The sequence below is a fragment of the Phycodurus eques genome, chromosome 6, assembly GCF_024500275.1.
Source record: "Phycodurus eques isolate BA_2022a chromosome 6, UOR_Pequ_1.1, whole genome shotgun sequence".
In the NCBI taxonomy this organism is placed as follows: domain Eukaryota; kingdom Metazoa; phylum Chordata; class Actinopteri; order Syngnathiformes; family Syngnathidae; genus Phycodurus; species Phycodurus eques.
In genome coordinates, this window is record NC_084530.1 from 24,011,946 (window position 1) to 24,032,051 (window position 20,106).

Consider the following 20,106-nt stretch of genomic DNA (forward strand, 5'->3'; position numbering starts at 1 on the left):
TTGATTTCCAATGTTTACCATGGGAAAAAAATCTGAAAAAACAGGGTCACAGAACAGACTTTGTTCGACCTTAGAAATAAAAAAATTTTAGGTTGGGGAGGAACTGATACTACATCAATAAGGTGGACAAGTAGGAAAAAAAGTTAGAAGTGTGAAGGGCTTTAATAGCCATTCATTTCCTGTGCTGCTTACCCTATTCAGGGTTGCAGGACACAAGGACACCCAGGACCAGTTGGCAGTCAAACACAACATTGTGAACCAGGTATTGACCAGGAATTGAATCGTATCAAGATAAAGAAAGTCAGCAATGTGAATCACTACATTAACAGCCCTAATGCAATATCCTTTTCAAATAATTGTAGGTTGTTAGACCAAGTGTGTGCATGCATGCGTGTACCTTCTGACAGGAGGTGGTGTCAGCAGTGTGCGCCTCTTCCTGGTTCCTCATCACTCTCTGTGTGTCCACATTGAGTCCCTCTAGTTGCTTGATTAGATGACTCTGTGCCTCCGCGTGCTCCGTGCTTCGTTTGTACAACGTCTGCACTTCTTCAAACTCACACCTGGGGCGCACTCCCACATACAAATGCGCACAAAGTGTGTCACACAAATTAATATCAGCACAACACTGTGACCGATAAAGTACAGATAATACGGATCAATTCCCTGAGTTCCTATGGAATTACAAGAGTAAAGTGCTCCTCTAAGACGTGAAGCCATCTTTAATCACTGAGCTAAAACCTTGAGAGGCCTTGGCAAGCTCTGAATGTGACTGACACATCAGAGCGCAGCGGCCATTAAAACAGAAAAGTAGTTAAAAAAAGGTTGAGATTACCTCTAAGGCTCCTAACGGTTCCCAGAGTTTTTATCATATCGACTACAGCTTAGCCAAAGCCTGCCCAGTTTCCCTTTTCTCCCTCCTTTAAAGTGAATCCACTATGCAGGGCTTACAGAGTGGCTTTAGGTGAGCCGTGGTTGGAAATATCAGTGTCACCCCCAAGCCTTGGCATTGAGAGCAATATACTTACCTCAATCCACATGCACTACACGCACAGTGCATTTCATTTAAACAACACACTCCCCACAAAATGTAACTAATTTACTCGTAGTTGTTAGGAGAAAGCAAATGAGGTGTATCGTGTCACATAGAACTCACCCAAGTTTATGAAGCTGATCCTCTTTTGTTGCCACCTCCTGTTCTTTGATAGAGACGCAAGCTGCCAGGGTGCTGTTAAGGCTCTGCATCCTGGATACCTCCTGCCAGGCGCTGCGTAGTTCTTCCTCAAGATCCTGGTAAGGAATTACTGTAGTAAGTAATCTCATTTGTAAAGGACTGTCAAAAATTATATCTGCTAAGGATAAACATGTCTGGAAATGTTAAATGGATTTTTCATGTTCAAATTTACATCGCTACCAAAAATAATAGAACCGTGGTTTGACATTACAGCATGACAATGTAACAAAAAAGTTTGAATTTTCAAGAATACATTGGTAAAATCAAGTAGGAAAAGCTGGAATTTGCAAGAACAAAGTTGCAAGATTACAAGAAAAAATTAAGTCGTAATTTTATGAGTAAAATGATAATGTAACAAGAAATTTTTATTTTATGAAAATAAAGTTGCAATACTACGAGAAATCAGATGTAATTTTACAAGAATGAAGTCGTAATATAGGGAAAAAAACTGCAATTTCACAAGTAAAAAGTAAATAATTTACTACGGAAGAAATGAGTAAAAAGAATTGCAATTTTACTGGAGTTGTAATTTTAAGAGAATAAATCATAATATCCAAAGAAAAACATTTTAATGCCATCATTTTACATCGCGACACTGAGAATCAAGTTAAAATGAGAAATTAGAAATAACTTTACAAGAGTAATCATAATATGTGTGGGGGGGGAGTAGTATTTTAAAAGCATAAAATAGTAATTTTATCAGAAAAGTGTTTCAAATTTACAAGTAAAAAATATGTAATTTACGTATACCAATAAGGAAAAAATATAAATTTTATTGGAATAAAGTGAAAATGTTACAAGAACAAAAATAATTTTACAAGGAATAAGTATTCGTAAGAGTAAGAGATCTCCACAGAAGGAGGCATCCAATAACCTTGCTTGAGGAGCTCCTCAGATACAACCAAAGTCGAAAAGGAGCTATCGCTGAGGTGCATTGCGACTGCGGCAGAATGCATGGGAGAAAGTCAATCCAACACAGTGTGGCAGATAGCCAGTCGACTCGGTAGCACTGGTTAGCTAGCCCTGGCTAGTTAGCCAGCCGGCTAGCTAGAAAGGATGCAGTTGGTCCAAGGCAGTGAAGATTCACAGCACCGATCGGCGCAAAACCCAGCAAGGGGTCCTGGTTAAGGTAAGCCTTTTTAAACTAAAATGTATTTATTTTTTCTCAGAGCGAAACGCAGCAAATCTGATTTTTCATTTGCTGGACTAAATGGGAATTTAGAAGGTGAGTCCGAGCTCTAGTAAAATCACAGGGTTTATTTCTTGTCTTTTTCTTGTAATTTCATGCATTTTTTTTCTTTTCAGGGTGCCTCTCTTTGTATATCAAAAATACATTTTTATTTTCACAAATTATAAACAAAAGGTACTTGTTTTGTCATCAATGTCTCCTATTATCACTGAAAAAAAATAAATAAAAAGTTTATTTTTATTGGAAGATATGCCGGATGGTGTTCTTCCATGAGTCTGTTTTTAAACTTTGCTGCAGCGATTTTCTTTTTCAATGTTAGTTTGAGAGGAAAAGGAGTGGGGGATCACAGATGTCAAGGTGTGCAGAAGAAAGGGAAACGCTATAGAGGACAAGGACCATCCTGTGTGTGTTATTCAAACCTTGACTCTGGCCTGAGCAGCCTCCCTCTGCCCATGGTGGTGCTTGGCCAACCTCTCCTTCTCCTCCAGGTCAGCTTGCAGGGCGACACAGCGGGACGTTAATCCCCCTTTCTCCTCCTCGAGAGCACGCACTGCCTGCTGCGCCTCCTCCTCTTTCCTCCCACACTCCGTCTTCAATTCCTGGACGAGGATGAGGGAGGTGTGTGTGTCAGGAGAAGGGGTCGAGAGGGCCAAATAAACAATAGCAGAAGAAAAAGTTATTACAGAGAAGGTTTTCACTTCCCCTACATTTGTGATTGTTTCGACCAGTACAAGTCAAAAAGTTCTGCACTAATTTGGATTTGATTTGATATAAATGTTAAATACAGTGAACCCTTGCTGTATCACGGTTTACGTGTCTTTTGCGCCCCTGCTAAATCAGATATTTTTAAATGATTATGTTTATGAGTTTTGATAGTATATAGGCAAGTTCAAATGTAGATTGGCTAACCGTAAAATGGTTATGGTCCAATGAAACGAAGGCTGAACTTTTTGGCCATAATTTTAAAAGGTGTGTTTGGTGCGAACACAACACTGCTCATCTCTAAAAAGAACAGCAATCCAACAGTGAAGCATGGTGGTGGCAGCATCATTCTTTTGGGTTGTTTTTCGCAGCTTTGTGCTAACTCCCATTAAACATGAGTTTGAATGTGTCTGGGTTTTTCTGAACACTGCAAAATCAGTGATTATGAGGGTGTGCACACTTGTGCAATCACAGTATTTCAGTTGTTTTTGTTAACTTCCACTCTCGCAAAGCGTAAAAACATTTCAATTGAGATGTACAAGATGTAGGCTACTTTAATGGTAGAAAAAAAAAACCTGACATTTAAACAGGGATGTATAGACTCTATATCCACTGTATGTTAGCATTAAGCTAGCGGCCCTTTGTAAATACATGGTTTGGTTGCAGATTTTGGTGTTTAAATACACAACATTTAATTATCTTATTTTCCAAGCCAGTTTTACAGTAAACATCAATTGGTAGTAACAAATAAAAAGCTTGAAGCAAGCACGCTTTGCTCCTTATTTGGAGAACTCTGCGAGCGAAAGAGTGAGAACTAAGGAATACATTAAAAACTACTACTCATTATTACAATACTACTAAATTTGTTTAAAGTGTGTGGGAGGAGTAAAAAAGTTTTTTTCTGTAGGCTTTCTATATTGCGGTTTTTCACCTACCGTGGGTGGCTTTGTTGAGTATCCCCACTGGACTACGGTTTACTGTATTGCTGGAAGGAGTGGCCCCTTGGGTTTTTAAATAAGTAACACAAGGGGTTTTAGCCTGAAATGAATATGTAATGATTGGCAGGGCTTTGATATTTAGTTTTTTTCTCTATTTTATTCCAGGAGATTCCTGTGTGAGACACTGATTGGCCAAGGTCACCTGTGCTGAGGGGCCCCTGCGAGCGAGCCGCCGGCTGTGTTAGCCGGACACATGCAGGTAGAAGGGCCGACTTGTCGGCTCTAATGAGAATGACGCTTGCCCCAAGGCCCATTAGACTCCCCTTTTGATGCTGTCCCCCCCGCCATCTCTCACTGTGAGACCACACCAAAACTGTGAGAGGACCGTCCCTCTATCAATTAATCATAGCCGGGTCCCGTGTAGCCATAATTAGGGTCAGCCATGCCATAATACACACTCTTTCCACTCTCCTCCCCACTGACGCTGTCATGAAGTATTTATCTGCAAGTTAACAACCTGCTTTTCTTTACCAACTGTTAAGTACAGTCTGCTCTGTTGTCTGTGGCAAAACAATTCCGGGGGAAAAAGACAAAGGCCAGGGTCTTCAATCAAGAGAAATCCTCTCCCTTGTCTGTGACTAAAGTGACAGGGGGACATGTCACTTTTGATGCCGCATGAAAGAGAATTTGTCAGACCAACCTGGAGTTGTGTGCTCTTGTTGAGCAGCTGTTGACACACGGCTTCCAGCTCACTCTTCATTAAAGATGCCTCCTCGTCCATCACTGGGCGTCTTTGGAGCAGCTTGTTTACCTCTTGCTGCTTCTCTGACAGTTTCTGCAGACAGACATCCAGCAAAAGAGAAGACAGAAGTCAAATAATGCACTTTTACCTTCACGGGGAAAATGTATTTGCCAAGACTTAAGCATTTGTGACCTGAGAAATCAAAAAGTGACAACAATGCAGATCTTATTGGTGAAAATTAGGTAATTTTTGTCTGGATATAATGGAGCAAAAAAGTAAAAACTTCCTACATAAGCACAGTAAATGACAATCTGACTTGATAAGATTTGACAGCGACGTAGACCATTTCATAATGTCTGTAAACAATAGGCGTAAGGATACTTCTGGGTGGCAGAAAAGCAATTGACTACCACTGACTTGAACTGACAAAGACTTGCGTTTGGGGTTGTAGTCATTCATGAATCATATTTCTTTCTATTGATTGTTCCGGTTCATTAAGCTGAAGGCAAATAGCAATGTTACTGAGACGTTGTTGTGAACGAAAATTTAATGCTGGCTTCATGGCAGCTTTTTTGGCCCTTCTGGCCTCTCTGCAAAGGCGGCTGCGATTTGGAATTGTCTTGTAATCCACTACCTTCTGCGAGCGTGCACTCGTTTCAAATAACACGCTGCTCTGGGATGCAATTAATTGCCACGATGGGGGAAATTGGTCTGATCCGTCCAGATCGTGGATTGAGGCAGTCCTCGCTACTTCCAGATCACTGTGCTAAGAGCACAGGGGCGGGGGCTTTAATAGAGATTTAGATGTGGGCGCGTCAAATAAAGTCAAACGTTGATAATGAGGTCGGAAAGAACCATTTGAACCCCAGTTGTGCTCAACTCATTGGAGGGGAAGGGGAACAACGATTTTTTTAAATGTAGGACAGAAAGCATAGCATGTACACATTCCCCGTAAGGTTAATAATGAAAGCTTATGTTTAAAAAAAAATATATAAATATATTTGTTTAAATAGTAGTAGATGTAATAGTAGTAGGGGAGTGTACTGTAATGGAAAGGGACAAAAATATGAAATAAAAAGGGTCCCACTCCTATTATTCAATGTTAGGGGCTTTGCGATAAAAACTACACAATACCTGTTCTAGATCCTGTATCTTGTGGTCTTTGGCCTGGAGGATCTCCAGCACCTTCCTGTCCTTCATCTCGCCTTTGTGCCTCTCACTAGAAGACGGAAGTTGGAAGGAATGACGGAAATTTGCAGGTCAGCCAATGAAGTGTACTGATAACCCAGTTTATGTCAAATGAAAGTGGCATTTCAAAGTCAGCTTTAAAAAAAAAAAAAAAAAAAAAAAAAAAAAAAAGACCACAACAGAGAAATCTAGCGAAATGGCAAAAAAACCATAACGGGCTGGCCAGAACTCATAAGTCACAAAGCTCCGCCGGAACATTGTGAAGTGATTTTGTCACATCTACTGGAGCAATTAAAAAGACATAAAATATTTTTTAATCACGTGCAGGGAATTTGTTAACAGCATGTCAGAAGATGCCACATTTAAATCCCCGATGGACTGTTTACTTGCTACTTGGTAGGTGCTGCTGTTTTGGTTAGTAACAGTAAGTGCTAAAATGGGCTAAGGAGATAACTCTTTAAAGTCCCTGTAAATACAAACTAAACATCTAAACTACCCCCCCCCCCCCCCCCAAGTATATAAAATGAGGCTTCAAAATCATCGTGTCCCTGATCAACCGTCAATCAAACACCACAACTTGGACCTGAAAAATTTCACGCTACTTCGTCTAGCAACTTTGTAATACCTACACAACTGGGCAATTAATTGAAATTATATTTCAATTTGGCCTTCTCACAATCATAATGACATTTAAATCAAAGAAAAACTATTAATGTGGTGAATGGCGCAGTGTGTATTTACAAGTTCCTGCATTACAAAAGCACCTTGAATGCACCTTTGTTAACCTTTGTTACTTGGAGTAGTAGTAGTAGTAGTAGAAGCAGTAGCGGTAGTAATCGCCCAGCCCTACTACACACATTCCTATATGTTTGAGCCACCAGAGCCAGAATCCAATGCTGAGCCAGAAGACACTGATCAATATATAAGAATCAACACCGTTCCTCTCAGTCTGCAGCAGAACGGTAATTTGTTTCCTACCATTAATAACTAAGCAATATGCATTAGTCGAGCATGCATTAGTCTAGCATAACCTAACGTTAGCCACTTAAAGCTGGGCTATACATAAATAGAATAAACATATTTTGTCACTTTATCAGATAGTTTTTTTCCCCCCAATATAGTCACATCAAATTAGCAGCCATCATGTAGTGAGGTTGGGGGGACTCATGCCATTCGCCCAACACAGTCACTGGGCATCTGTTGTAGCCAAGTCCCCAAGTAAAATCAAGAATACAAATGAAATGGTGAAAGACTGTTTAACCCTATAAACTGGAGAATTCTGTCCTGCATAGTTCTCAGTATTTTCACGCATTCAGCAATTATCTTCAAACATTGCATCATGCGTTAAGGAACAAATCTATGAATTTACTGAATAGGGACTTTAACAGTCACATGTGAACAACTGCGACTATGAACTGAGGTAATAACACTACCAGTTTTTTTTCTGCATGGGAAAAAAGGGGTGTCTATTTGAGGGAAATATCTTAACATGGGACACGGCATGGTGGCCGACTGGTTAGAGCGTCAGCCTCACAGTTCTGAGGACCGGGGTTTAATCCCCGGCCCCGCCTGTGTGGAGTTTGTATGTTCTCCCCTTGCCAGGGTGGGTTTTCTCCGGGCACTCCGGTTTCCTCCCACATCCCAAAAACATGCATTAATTGGAGACTCTAAATTGCCCGTAGGCGTGACTGTGAGTGTGAATGGTTGTTTGTTTGTATGTGCCCTGCAATTGGCTGGCAACCAGTTCAGGGTGTACCCCGCCTCCTGCCCGATGATCGCTGGGATAGGCTCCAGCACGCCCGCGACCCCAGTGAGGAGAAGCCGTTCAGAAAATGGATGGATCGTAACAAGGGGGCCGTACTGTCCACTCGTGGTTACCATTTGCCTCATAGTCGAGATGTCCCAGATTCAAATCTCAGCTCAGGCCTGTGTGCGTTTCATCCCGAGCCGGTGTTTATTTATTTATTTATTTATTTAAATTTTTTTGGGTGGGAACTCCGGCTTCCTCCCAATGCAATTGACCATGAGCTCAATGTGCAATTGAAGACTAAATTGTCCACAAGTGTGCAAGTGAGTAAGAATGGTTATTTGACTGTATGCGCCCTGCGATTCACTGGCGATCAGTTGAGGGTGTACTGTGCCACTTGCTCAAAGTCAACAAAGATAAGGTCCAGCTGACCCGCAACCCTTATGAGGACAAGCTCTATAGAAGATGAATAGATGATGATGATTTAATAGATGATTTAAAGGGCCCATGTTAACATGGGCCCTTTAAAATGCATCACCATGAACACGGAGCCAATTAATGTTCTTCCTGTATTATTGTAAATACAGATCCAGAAGAAAATGTGTAACCCTCAAAAGATTTACAACAGCACCAGGGTGAACTTTCTTTCAGCCCCTAGCACATCTTTAATCGTGTGAACTTCTAGGGAGACAAAAACAGAGCAGCAATTGGGGACCGGTTTGTTTCAACTGCTCGAGGCCACCAGGGCCCCCCTCCTCCATGTACGCATCGCTCACTCCTGCTATACCTCCCATCTTCAAGGCCTTTCCTCCAGTCTTTTCCCTTTCTGATCAGGCTTTCCCCACTGACAAACACTCAAATAAGTATCTTGGGGGTCTCTGGGGGTGGGAGATGGAACGTGTGCTGCCCTAGCTACATCTCCTGGTGCGTCGGGGCTGTGTTCACTGCATTTCCCCGCAAAGCTACCAATCGCTCCACAAAAAAATCCACACGGGGGAAAGGAGGGGGTTTGAACGGAGGCTGCCGGTGGGAACCTGCGCTTGACTGGAGTCGACACAATTACCATGTCAATATCCTCCTGCGCATCAGGTGATACAGTACACACTGCGATCTCTGGGTGGATGTTCCCCCAGCAGTCTCCGTGGACCAGCAGACTTTGATGGGTTTCCTGTGGGGCTATGAAGTAACTGAAGAGGGTACGGAGAAGGAACAGGGGGCACCTGTACAGAGTAACTCTCTCTACGCACTTACACGCAGTGTTTATTTTTTACTCTCCTGAATCTGCTAACAACTCTCAGACCCTTGATGTAGTATGTAATGTGCACCCATGGTTATTTTAGCTGTGTTTGCGCTTATAATTTGCTTTTGTGGTAGAGACCAAACCCCTTGGTGCGTTATGCAATACACATTAGTCCTTATTCACTATCACGTACATCAGTCCAAGTTCTCTTGGCCCTTTTATATGGTATTTCTACTTCCAAATAACAGGTACTATTTCCAGTACTCAATCAGCCAAGTGTGTCGAGCAGATGCCATACAGGTGATGGTCTGGTGGTCACACATCAGTCGAGCAGATTTGTTATCGACGCAACATTTTACCATTTCATGATACATGGCTAGAAAGGACTAGTAAACAATCACCTTGTTGTGCTTTCGCTCTGGATGCTGCAATATTTTACTTCACCGTCTCCACTCTGCAGCAGCGCCCTGTTTGCCCTCAGTTCCCTCTCGAATAAAAAGACCCTTGCTCTCCTCCCATGTTCTTGTTTGTTACTGGGTCTCGTTATGAGTGACGGCCAGGATTTTTGCAGTTTCGTACTGCAATCTTATGGAAACCGAGGAGAGCAGAGCGTTAAGCCCAACAGTGGAAAAGTGAAATTAGCTTTTACACTAGCCCTTTTAGTGTTTGACCAAATGTTCCACACACAAAAAAAGCATTTGAGTTGCAACTTGACGAAAAGCCAACTTTCTGTTTTAAATAGGCATGTCCCAATCACAATTTTTTTGCACCCAAACCTGAGTCCAAGTCACTTGATTTGGAGTATCTGCAGATACAGAGTCTTGGTCCTGTACCTTGGCACATGCATTAAGAAGGAAGAAAACTGCGCACATCTAAATTGTCTCATTTGTCTTGATACTTTTTATTTGAATTTGCCCAACATGATATCTTTTTATATAGCTATACTGAAAGTCCTAGTGCAGCAGTGATTCAAACCAAGTCAACAAAATCTTTTTACAGCATATCAGTGACTAAGCACAAAATCATGACGTAAACAAATGAAATGTAAACATCCTGTCTTCTATTTTGGTAATGTAACAAAAAATGTTTTAATAAATTGTATGTTCATGTTATAAAGCCCATAGAGATGCAGCCACAACGAAATGGCGGGCCGGTGACGTGGGTCATAACTGTAACATATTTCTCATTTCCCTTGGTTGTCATTAGAACAGTGGTCCTTGTCTTTTCAGTTTGTGTAGCCTGGTAAAATTTTGGTCTGTGTGTGTCGGCGAGCGATTACTCTTTGGTTCCCTTGTTTGGCGCAAATCAGGGTTAGGACAATGATGTTCAAACCTGATCAATCGACAAATCAAAGAAATCATACTACCTTCATATCACTGGGCTACCAAAAAAAAAAAAAAAAAAAAAAGTAATTTAGCATTACTGAATCTGAAAATCAATTTGTTTGTTTCATTTAGTTTTTATCCCAAGTACCAGTAATTAACAGTTTATTAATCAAATATTACAAACTTTGCTTATTCTAAGATGAATAGTAGACTGATAAAAGTAAGTACCTGTTTATTGAATGTTACGTCATCATTGTTCAAAATGTAGAGCATGAACCTCTGTTTACTTGAACCTCTAAAGCAAGCAAAACAAAATGGTGCCCATAGTTCAATAGGTTGACCTGATTGAGCAAAACCAATGTGATATTTGGATTAATCAGAAAATCTAAAATGTCCTAAATCAGTTAAAACAAACTTTTAGAAAATCCATTTTTTGTTGACCAGTGTATTTATCAAATTTGTCCTGTGTGGACGCACTCCACACCCTCAAATTCTACAGTAGCTCCAGTGACAAAAACCGGTAAGGATGTCTAAACCATATTCAAACATCCCCTGATAAAGCGTTTCAACATGCTGCAGGGGAGATGACTTCTCTTTAGGGATGAAAAATGTTACACTTTCAAAAATAACAACCTGAGAAGTCAAGTGGGTGCATGGTCTGCTTTAGAGGCAGCGTGCTTTCAAGTATCTACGCCAGAAATTCCCGTCCTTGGATCTTTCTGTTCAGGAACATACCCAAAGACAGAAGCCTCCTATATTAGATTACATTTATACACATGGGCATTGTCAGGAAAACTGTACATATTTTATCTCTTGTGAACGTTCCCATGCCACTGATCTTTATGTGGCTTAGCCACTCCGTGAAAAAGGTCATATTCAATCTCAATTTATCCATTAAAGACGCGTGTTGGCAGGGGTCTTTCGACGGTCCACAACGGGAGCCGTGTAAGAGTGTTTTCATTAAAAAGGTTTCCATGGCTGAACTGCGATACCGTGGATAACAAGGCTTAAATCGCATCTGCGGCAAATTCCGTCCTAACCCCAGTAGAATGGCCAAGGTGCCTTACGTCTGCAGAGCGACTTTCATGCTTATCTCACCACACTGGAGAGGTAAAGGAGAAAAAAAAAAAAAAGAAGAAATATACAACAATGGAGGGGGGTGTTGCAAAAAGATGCATCTACTCACCGCTCAACTACCAGACTCACAGCCTGGGTCAGGTCTGGATGTTCTACTTGGAGTCGTTTCCACAGGGACCAAACAAAGTCTTTATCAGCCTGGGAAAACAAAGTTAGCGTCTATCATTCTTAATTGGACTAAAATAGTGTCCAATTCAGTTCACAAAGCCAATTTCTCCTTCTACATGAGCTCTATTTGGTATTAATACTGTTGTTTAACACTATGAATGCAAGTGCGCTGCTATTAATACTCTCACATCACAAGTTTACATTTGGATATCTTTGCTGACATCTGTGTGTGTGTGTGTGTGGGGGGGGGGGGGGCATACATACTGTACTTATACGCGGCGGGCAGGATTGATTTATTTTTATACTTTTAAATCATGTAAAGCAACATTTATAATAAGTGCTATATACATTTGAAAAAAGCTGGATTGATTGATATTTAATAGTCGTCATTTACATACCTCCACTGCTCTGCTAAATCAGGACCAATCGGAAGGAATAAATGTCTGGGTGACAACTCATTGCACGTGGGGAATGAAACAGGCTCTGTTCAAAATGTTCATTTTATTTTTACATTTTTCATTTTTGTAAATGTTACATTGTACAATAAACGCACTATTTTACTTCATGCTCTTGATTTTTTTTCCCAAACTAAAATACAGTTAACACATTAGGGGACAAACTTCTGTGCCTTCTTTGTCATGTTCGATATTTTGGTTGTATCAAAAGTTCAGGCCAGTGTAGGTTTATTTCTGTATTTATCTGCAGTGTACAAATAGTTTGGTTAGCTGCTAAATGCTTTCCAAACATTTGCCTCAAAATCCCTTAGATTCTGATGGCCCTTAACGTGATTTTATACGTGGCTCCAAATATATAAATGTGTGTCCCCTCCACATCACATTTGGAGGCCAAAATGACATCTAATTAGACTGGGGTTAGCAAACCTTTTATGCTGAAGGGCTAGACTGGATTTCTTAAATAGATAGCTGGTCTAGGTCATTTGTAGATGAGGTAAAAAGAAACTGTTTGAAAAAATGGTTTATTTGAATAATAAAATAATTTGTTGTTTCATATTGTTCTATCTAAAATAAATCATTCATTCATTCATTCATTCATTTTCCGTACCGCTTATCCACACTAGGGTCGCGGGCGTGCTGGAGCCTATCCCAGCTGATTCTGGGCGAGAGGCGGGGTACACCCTGAACTGATTGCCAGTCAATCGCACGGCACATATAATCGAACATCCATTTGCACTCACATTCACACCTACGGGCAATTTAGAGTCTTGAATTAACCTACCACGCAGGTTTGTGGGGATGTGAGAGGAAACCGGAGTACCCGGGAAAAACCCACACAGGCATGGGGAGAACATGCAAACTCCACACAGGGGAGGCCAGATTTGAGCCCGGTTCCTCAGAACTCTGAGCCAGATGTCCTAACCAGTCGTCACCGTGTCGCCTAAAATAAATCAATTAACCAATTATTTCGTAAATGAATGCAAAGTAAATAAAAATTTTAACAATTTAAAGGTTTATTCTACAAATACTGTATATTACTCAATGCCACTTAATTATTGAGAATAATAGAAATTAACCATTCCAAGCATTGATAAATGTACCGATAGTATATGCATTTAGTTTTATTAATATTCAACCAATCAACCAATTAATGAGAAATTAAGACAAAACGTATAAAATAAGCCATTTTAGGAAAATTGGCTAAATTAATTTCACAAGTATTTGTGACTCTTGATAATGCCAACGCTCAGGAGGCCAGATTAAACAGAAGTGCAGGTCCACTGTACTAGTGAGTACATGACATCGATATCAGTACCAGAATCGTCTTTATTTTCCAAGTATGTCCAAAAAACACACAAGGAATTTGTCTCCGGTAATTGGAGCCGAACTTAAGAGTTTGGTATTGAAGAGCAACTTTATAACCGCAATGAATCAAAGCACAGCAGGAGAGTGTTTGTCGTTTGAGTTTTGACACTTAACATTAAACATTTTTCTTTGGCTTATCTCCGATAAGGACAGCAGCAAAACATGTCAGCTTTCTCTCCCTTAAAAAACAAAAATGAAGAGGAATCGCTGATGACATTAGCATACCAGGGAATAGAGTTGATCAATAATTTAAGCCGTCTTGTACAAAATAATTTTTGATCTGCCTGAATCAGTCATTAATGGCTCTGAACGCAAGCGTCTGGGATGTGACCTTCGACTCAAGGGGAGCATGCATTGACACTTGTCATGATACACTATTTATGACCAGCGAAGGGCTGGCATCCATTTTGATATGGAGCTTGCAGTTTCTTCATTAATCAAGCACTCTCCAGATCTGTTTTTCCCAAAGTAAGCAGCCCCAAAGAAACTCAAAACTGATGACAGAGTGAGTCATCTTCAAGTCGACGAACCCCGCCCACCCCTGACACATTTCCAATTCAAATTGTCTCGGGTTTTTAAAGCTACATTTCGTTTAATGAGGGACATCTAAAAAAATAAATAAATAAATAAAACTTCGTCTGACATTAAAAGACAGAATTATACCAAATCGACTTGATATAAAATTATCTGATAAATTATGTTCACATCATCACAAGATAAAAGTCATCCCTCCCACTGGAATCCACTGGTCTCCAATTAGTACATGAATTTTAGCCCCTCCATCTCAAAAGTGTCTAATCAATTATTTAGCAAAATGGCAGCGCGGACCTTGATGAGACCATGAGGAGAACATATAAAGTGGAAGGACTGTCAAGCTATGCGATCTGCATGGATCTGCGTGGATACCCAGTAGAACGGGTGCTAGAGATCCTGCAATGCAGCTAAAGTTAAGAAGCAGAGGATAACTTTAAAACATGCAAGGCCTTTAGCCGCCATTAGCCATGAGGTTGCCAAGTGTTTGGTCAGGACCCTCATCAGTGCACACTTAAACGTGTTGAATGTGCGTTTGATTTGATGGCTGGATGAATTATTCATTTTACATTTTAAGACACTGAAACACCACGGGCCAAACATACTGGGGTGAGCCATTGGAATCCAGCCACACAACATAATTAAATTAGCATCAGTCTAGCAGGAGCACTTGCTGTCTGACAGATGGGTGCCTTTGTAGTTAATGGCTGTCCCCAAGTACATCTTGCCAGAGACTTAAGACATCACTGGTATTCAAATGGCAATATTTAAATGGTACACTACAGAACTAAAGCCCCCTCAATTAGACGGTCCGAAGCTCTGCTGTCGTACTCCAAGATGAGACCACCAAGGACGGTGTGCGTGTCAGGCAGTTTACGTTAGGGGCAGCAAGAAAATCAGCAGGAAGTGATCGGCTCTTACAGTGCAAATATTACTCTCTCACATTTGGTCAAAAAATAATCCATCCATCCATTTTCTACCGCTTATCCGAGGTCGGGTCGCGGGGGCAGTAGCTTTAGCAGGGACGCCCAGACTTCCCTCTCCCCAGCCACTTCATCCAGCTCTTCCGAGGGGATCCCAAAGCGTTCCCAGGCCAGCCGAGAGACGTCGCGTGATCAAAAAATATTTTTTGTTTTAAAAATGGCATAAAATATTAGGGGTCTTCACAAATAGGTGTTGACTCGAATTGGCATTTGAGACAGCCGAAAAAAAATACCACCGAATTAGAATTTAGAATCACAACAAATCTATGAATAACATACCATTTTCGTTGTTCTGACAAGAGCTAGAATGCTGCCATGCTGAATTTACTTTAAACAGATATGCAAACACCAAAGACGTGAAAAAGGTGGTGTTTTTTATTTTTTATTTCAACATAAATTAAGCAATCTGGAAGACTCTCAAGCAGGGGTCACCAACCTTTTTGAGTCTGAGGGCTACTTCGTGAGCACCGATAGTATAAAGGACTACATAACCTGTTTGCAGCAAACTTCCGAATTAACAAAACTGCACGGATCACTTTTTAATAGTATTCATAATAAAAAAGAATAGCAGTAGTAGTAACACTATGTGAAGAGAGTGCTCACATATCAATGGTAATTATTTTCCACAATAATGGTCAGAAAAACCTGTTTAAATAAGAAATATTTATTTATGTTTATGTGCTCAAATATTTGAAAGTCAGGGGGAACACCTGCTGTCCTTGTAGTACAAATGATCATTTGTAACATTTTTAGGACAAAGACATCATCCATCTTCTTGTCACAAGTTATAAAGTCCATTCTGAACATGTTTTAACATTTTGTGCAATATCTTTAATGCCATATTGATATGATGTTTTCAAAACAAATATTGTCTCTGTGATCTAATCATTTATGTTGGTGGGAGGCCTGGCATCGCATTCTGCTCACCAGTGTGTTGTAATCTGGTGTATAATTTGACACTGTAACTCTGAGTGAATCTTGTAAATTAGCATCAGTCAGGCGTGTTCTGTGTTTGTTATTGATAAAGTTCATTTTGGAAAAGTCTGATTCACTTAGATAGGTTGAAACAAAAAAACAGCCAATTTTCGTAGCTGCTGTGCATACACAACTGTACTTTTCTTTGTCCCTCCTTGAGCTGTCACCTTATCGTGGTGGAGGGGGTTGTGCGTCCCAATGATCCTAGGAGCTAAATTGTCTGGGGCTTTATGCCCCTGGCAGGGTCACACATGGCAAACAGGTCCTAGGTGAGGGACCAGACAAAGCACGGCACCAAAAACCCCTATGACGACAAACAATTCAGGAAGACGTTTTCCCTTGCCCGGACGTGGGTCACCGGGGCCCCCATCTGGAGCCAGGCCTGGAGGTGGGCTCGAAGGCGAGCGCCTGGTGGTCGGGCCTGCACCCATGGGGCCCAGCCGGGCACAGCCCGAAAGGGTAATGTGGGACCTTGGCGATCTGATCCCCTGGGTCTAGGGACGTGGAATGTACCTCTCTGGCAGGGAAGGCGCCCGAGCTGGTGTGTGAGGTCGAGAAGTTCCCACTAGATATAGTCGGGCTCGCCTCCACACACGGCTTGGGCTCTGATACCAGTCCTCTCAAGAGGGGTTAGACTCTCTTCCACTCTGGCGTTGCCCACGGTGAGAGGCGCCGAGCAGGTGTGAGTATACTTATTGACCCCCGGCTAGGTGCCTGTACGTTGGGGTTCACCCCGGTGGACGAGAGGGTAGCCTCCCTCCACCTTCGGGTGGGAGGACGAGTCCTGACTGTTGTTTGTACCTATGCACCAAACAGCAGTTCGGAGTACCCACCCTTTTTGGAGTCCTTGGAAGTGGGGCTGGAGAGCGCTCCCACTGCTAGAGATCCTGCGGGGTCTCCATCGTTCTGCTGGGGGACTTCAATGCTCACGTGGGCCATGACCGTGAGACCTGGAAGGGCGTGATTGGGAGGAACGCCCCCCCCGATCAGAACCCGAGCGGTGTTCTGTTATAGGACTTCTGTGCTCATCACGGATTGTCCATAATGAACACCATGTTCATAAGGGTCGAGTTGTGATTGTATTTAATGAGAAAAATGGTGATGTGTTAAAATACTTATTTCAGCATCTGTATCTTTGTTGCTGTAAGCATTAAGGGACCAAAAAATACGTTCTTTTATTCATTTTTTTAATTAATTGGCCAATTTATAGATTATCATAATTTTTTCCTGACAAATATTGGAATTGGTATCATAAAATACATATCGGTTGAGCCCTAGACAAAATGGGAGTGAAATTAATGCAAAAGACATCCACTGGTAATAAAATTATAGTAATGCAAGTCTGATATATCAAAGACTTTGACAATCACCACATGCCAAATTATGATGAATACATTTTTATGTTAGCAAGAGAATGCCAGAAAATTACTACATGGCAGTAGCTCATCTGTAAGGACTTGGACTTTGGAACTAGAGGCTCACAGTTTAAGTCCCACTGCACACAAAATGGCAACTAGTTGTTGGTGAAATGCTAGTTTGCTTCCTGGCTACTGTCAAGGTGCCCTCGAGCAAGGCCACCCCCAGCTCAAGAAGTGCAGCACCGTTTGTGTGCCTCTTTCACTCACCATACAGTAGAGTGTTGACTTTTTCCTTGAGGGATTTTAAACAGTACAATAAATGAAATAAAAATGGTAAATGCATCTTCCTGCAATGCTTTTTTTCTTGTTGCTCAAAATGGTGAACTGACTTTCTCATGATGCAATGATCGATTCCTTGCAATTGAGAAATACAATGTTTCACTTTCATGTCTTTTTCAGTGCATTCATTTTGCTAAGAGATGGCTCTTTAATCTGACCGTTAATACAGTCGGTCAAATGAATGTAGCTTGCATGAAATTACCTGTCTTGGGAAATATGCTGTATAGGATGTGGTTTATGCAAAATGGGCAACAGCTCACGTTATTAAGCACCACCTGGTGGTGAGTATGCATCGAAACCCTCTCTCCATTAAGCACTCCATCACAAACTGAGGAGGGAACCTTCTCACTTATACTCAGTGAAGACTTTGTGTGCATTTGGATTTAAATGAACAAGGGAGGATGGCCTTAGTGTATTTAAATACATGTACAAACCAGCTGCAGTTACTGATTTTAAAGTTAGCACATTTGTTAAATTATTGTACTTAAGTCGATTAGATAATGTATCTTTGATCCTCTATCTTTGGCAGCGGTTTATGGTGAGAGGCTGAGCAATTAGTTAGCTCTTTCAATAGCTGCCAATTCACTTTTTTTGACGTTTTTGTTTGGTGGTGTACCTTGTGATTTTTTTTTCAATGTAAAATGTGCCTTGGCTCAATAAAGGTAGGAAAACAAGTTACGCAAACTACTGTACATGTAAGATCATCAACCCAGACGTGTGTATGTTTTGGCGACATACCTGGCATTGCACCAATTCCTCCGATAAGCTCTTTACTTGCTCCTCCAGGGCCAACATACGAGGGGCGTCTGCGGAGGACATTGTGGCTCCAGAACTGTAGTGTCACCTTCAATAATAGCACTTTTCACAATACTGGTGCAACTGAGGCACCGGAGCTAACTCTGCCTGCTAGCATTAGCCAGCAGGAAACACGCACTCTTTCACTTCAAGTGTCTGTAGCTGCTAAATGTTCCGCCTCGACTCAACAGCGTGTTCCAAAGACATCGCGTTTAAAACTAGACATGTTTTTATAATGTCTGTTTCGACCCTGGGGAGCCACACACGACGGCTGTCAATAGCATCCAAGACGCTTTCGAGCTGTCCACTTCCTGATTTCAAACGAGCCCGCTGTTGCTCGTCTGCGTCTTGGGCAGCACGACCTTTTACGACAGTTAAATTCAACATTTGGCATTGAGAAAATCATCTACACACAATATTTTAAAGAGTGATTTATTTAGTGTCATTTACATTAAAATTATCATATCTCCGTATGGTTGTTTTTTTTTAAATGTTTTCTTCCTACAGAAAACACGTGTTTTTATAATGATATAATCAATGTTTTTTGTGCACACAATTAGTTTACTATTGAAAATATTGTCAAAAATGGCTTTAAAATTTTTATTTGATTTTGAACATCCATCCATCCATCCATCCATTTTCTGAGCCACTTCTCCTCACTAGGGTCGCGGGCGTGCTGGAGCCTATCCCAGCTGTCATCGGGCAGGAGGCGGGGTACACCCAGGACTGGTTGCCAGCCAATCGCAGGGCACATACAAACAAACAACCATTCGCACGCACAGTTACACCTACGGGCAATTTTAGAGTCTCCAATCAATGCATGTTTTGGGGATGTGGGAGGAAACCGGAGTGCCCGGAGAAAACCCACGCAGGCACGGGGAGAACATGCAAACTCCACACAGGTGAGGCCAGGGATTGAACCCAGGTCCACAGAACTGTGAGGCTGACGCTCTAACCGGTCGGCCACCGTGCCGCCTGATTTTGAACATACAGTACAAAAATATATATATATATATTTACAATACAAATGTCCCATACTGAAACACTGTGGACCACCAGTCTGAAAATTTGTAAGAAAACCTCTACTAAACTACCTAAGATAGATATACCATTGACTAAGATAAATTATCCATTAACAAGTGCAAACATAGCTGTAAAAAGGGCACGTTTTGAAGGGAAATGTTCCTAATTTCCAATTGCAATCTGCATAATAGTGTCCATTTATATTGTAGGTTTTTATTTTGTCAATTATATATTGAATTATTATTATTTAGAATGTGTAACACACCTTCTGGTAGAATGGTGGGCAAGTGGTTAACACATCTGCCTTACAGTTTTGAGGTCTGCGATTTGAATCGATCACATTCCAAAAACATGCATGTTCGGTTCATTGAAGACTCTAAATTGTCCATTAGAGTGAATGTGAGTGTAAATGTACGTTTGTCTATTTGTGCCCTGCAATTTACTGGCAATCAGTCCAGCGTGTACCCTAACTCTCGCCCAAAGTCAACTGGGAAAGGCTCCAGCTCACCCATGACTCTAATTAGGACAATTGCTATAGAAAATGGATGGGTGAATAGACATCTGCTTCGCCAGTCAGACATGACAACTCCATCTTGTGTGGCTAATGTACTTACTGTTTTGAGGTCAGGGTTCAAGGAAAATGAAGAAATATGACGACTAGCTTGTCTCCTCTGCAGTCACACAAATGCTGTTTCATCTGCTCCACTCAACGGACTGAGCATGGCTGGGCTGTTT

General features: G+C 41.3%; 1 protein-coding gene across 1 annotated transcript in view; it reads right to left on the reverse strand.

The window, feature by feature from the left end:
- The window catches only part of cntln (centlein, centrosomal protein), a 122,934-nt gene extending 104,270 nt beyond the window's left edge, over positions 1-18,664 (reverse strand). The window contains exons 1-7 of the mRNA XM_061680679.1: positions 18,292-18,664; positions 11,489-11,577; positions 5,937-6,021; positions 4,761-4,895; positions 2,840-3,019; positions 1,154-1,287; positions 398-560 (exon numbers count right to left, since the gene is read on the reverse strand). Of these exons, the coding sequence (XP_061536663.1) occupies positions 398-560; positions 1,154-1,287; positions 2,840-3,019; positions 4,761-4,895; positions 5,937-6,021; positions 11,489-11,577; positions 18,292-18,372 (867 nt within the window). The 5' untranslated portion in view covers positions 18,373-18,664. The remainder of the gene's footprint in view (positions 1-397; positions 561-1,153; positions 1,288-2,839; positions 3,020-4,760; positions 4,896-5,936; positions 6,022-11,488; positions 11,578-18,291) is intronic.
- Between the last annotated feature and the right edge of the window lie 1,442 nt (positions 18,665-20,106).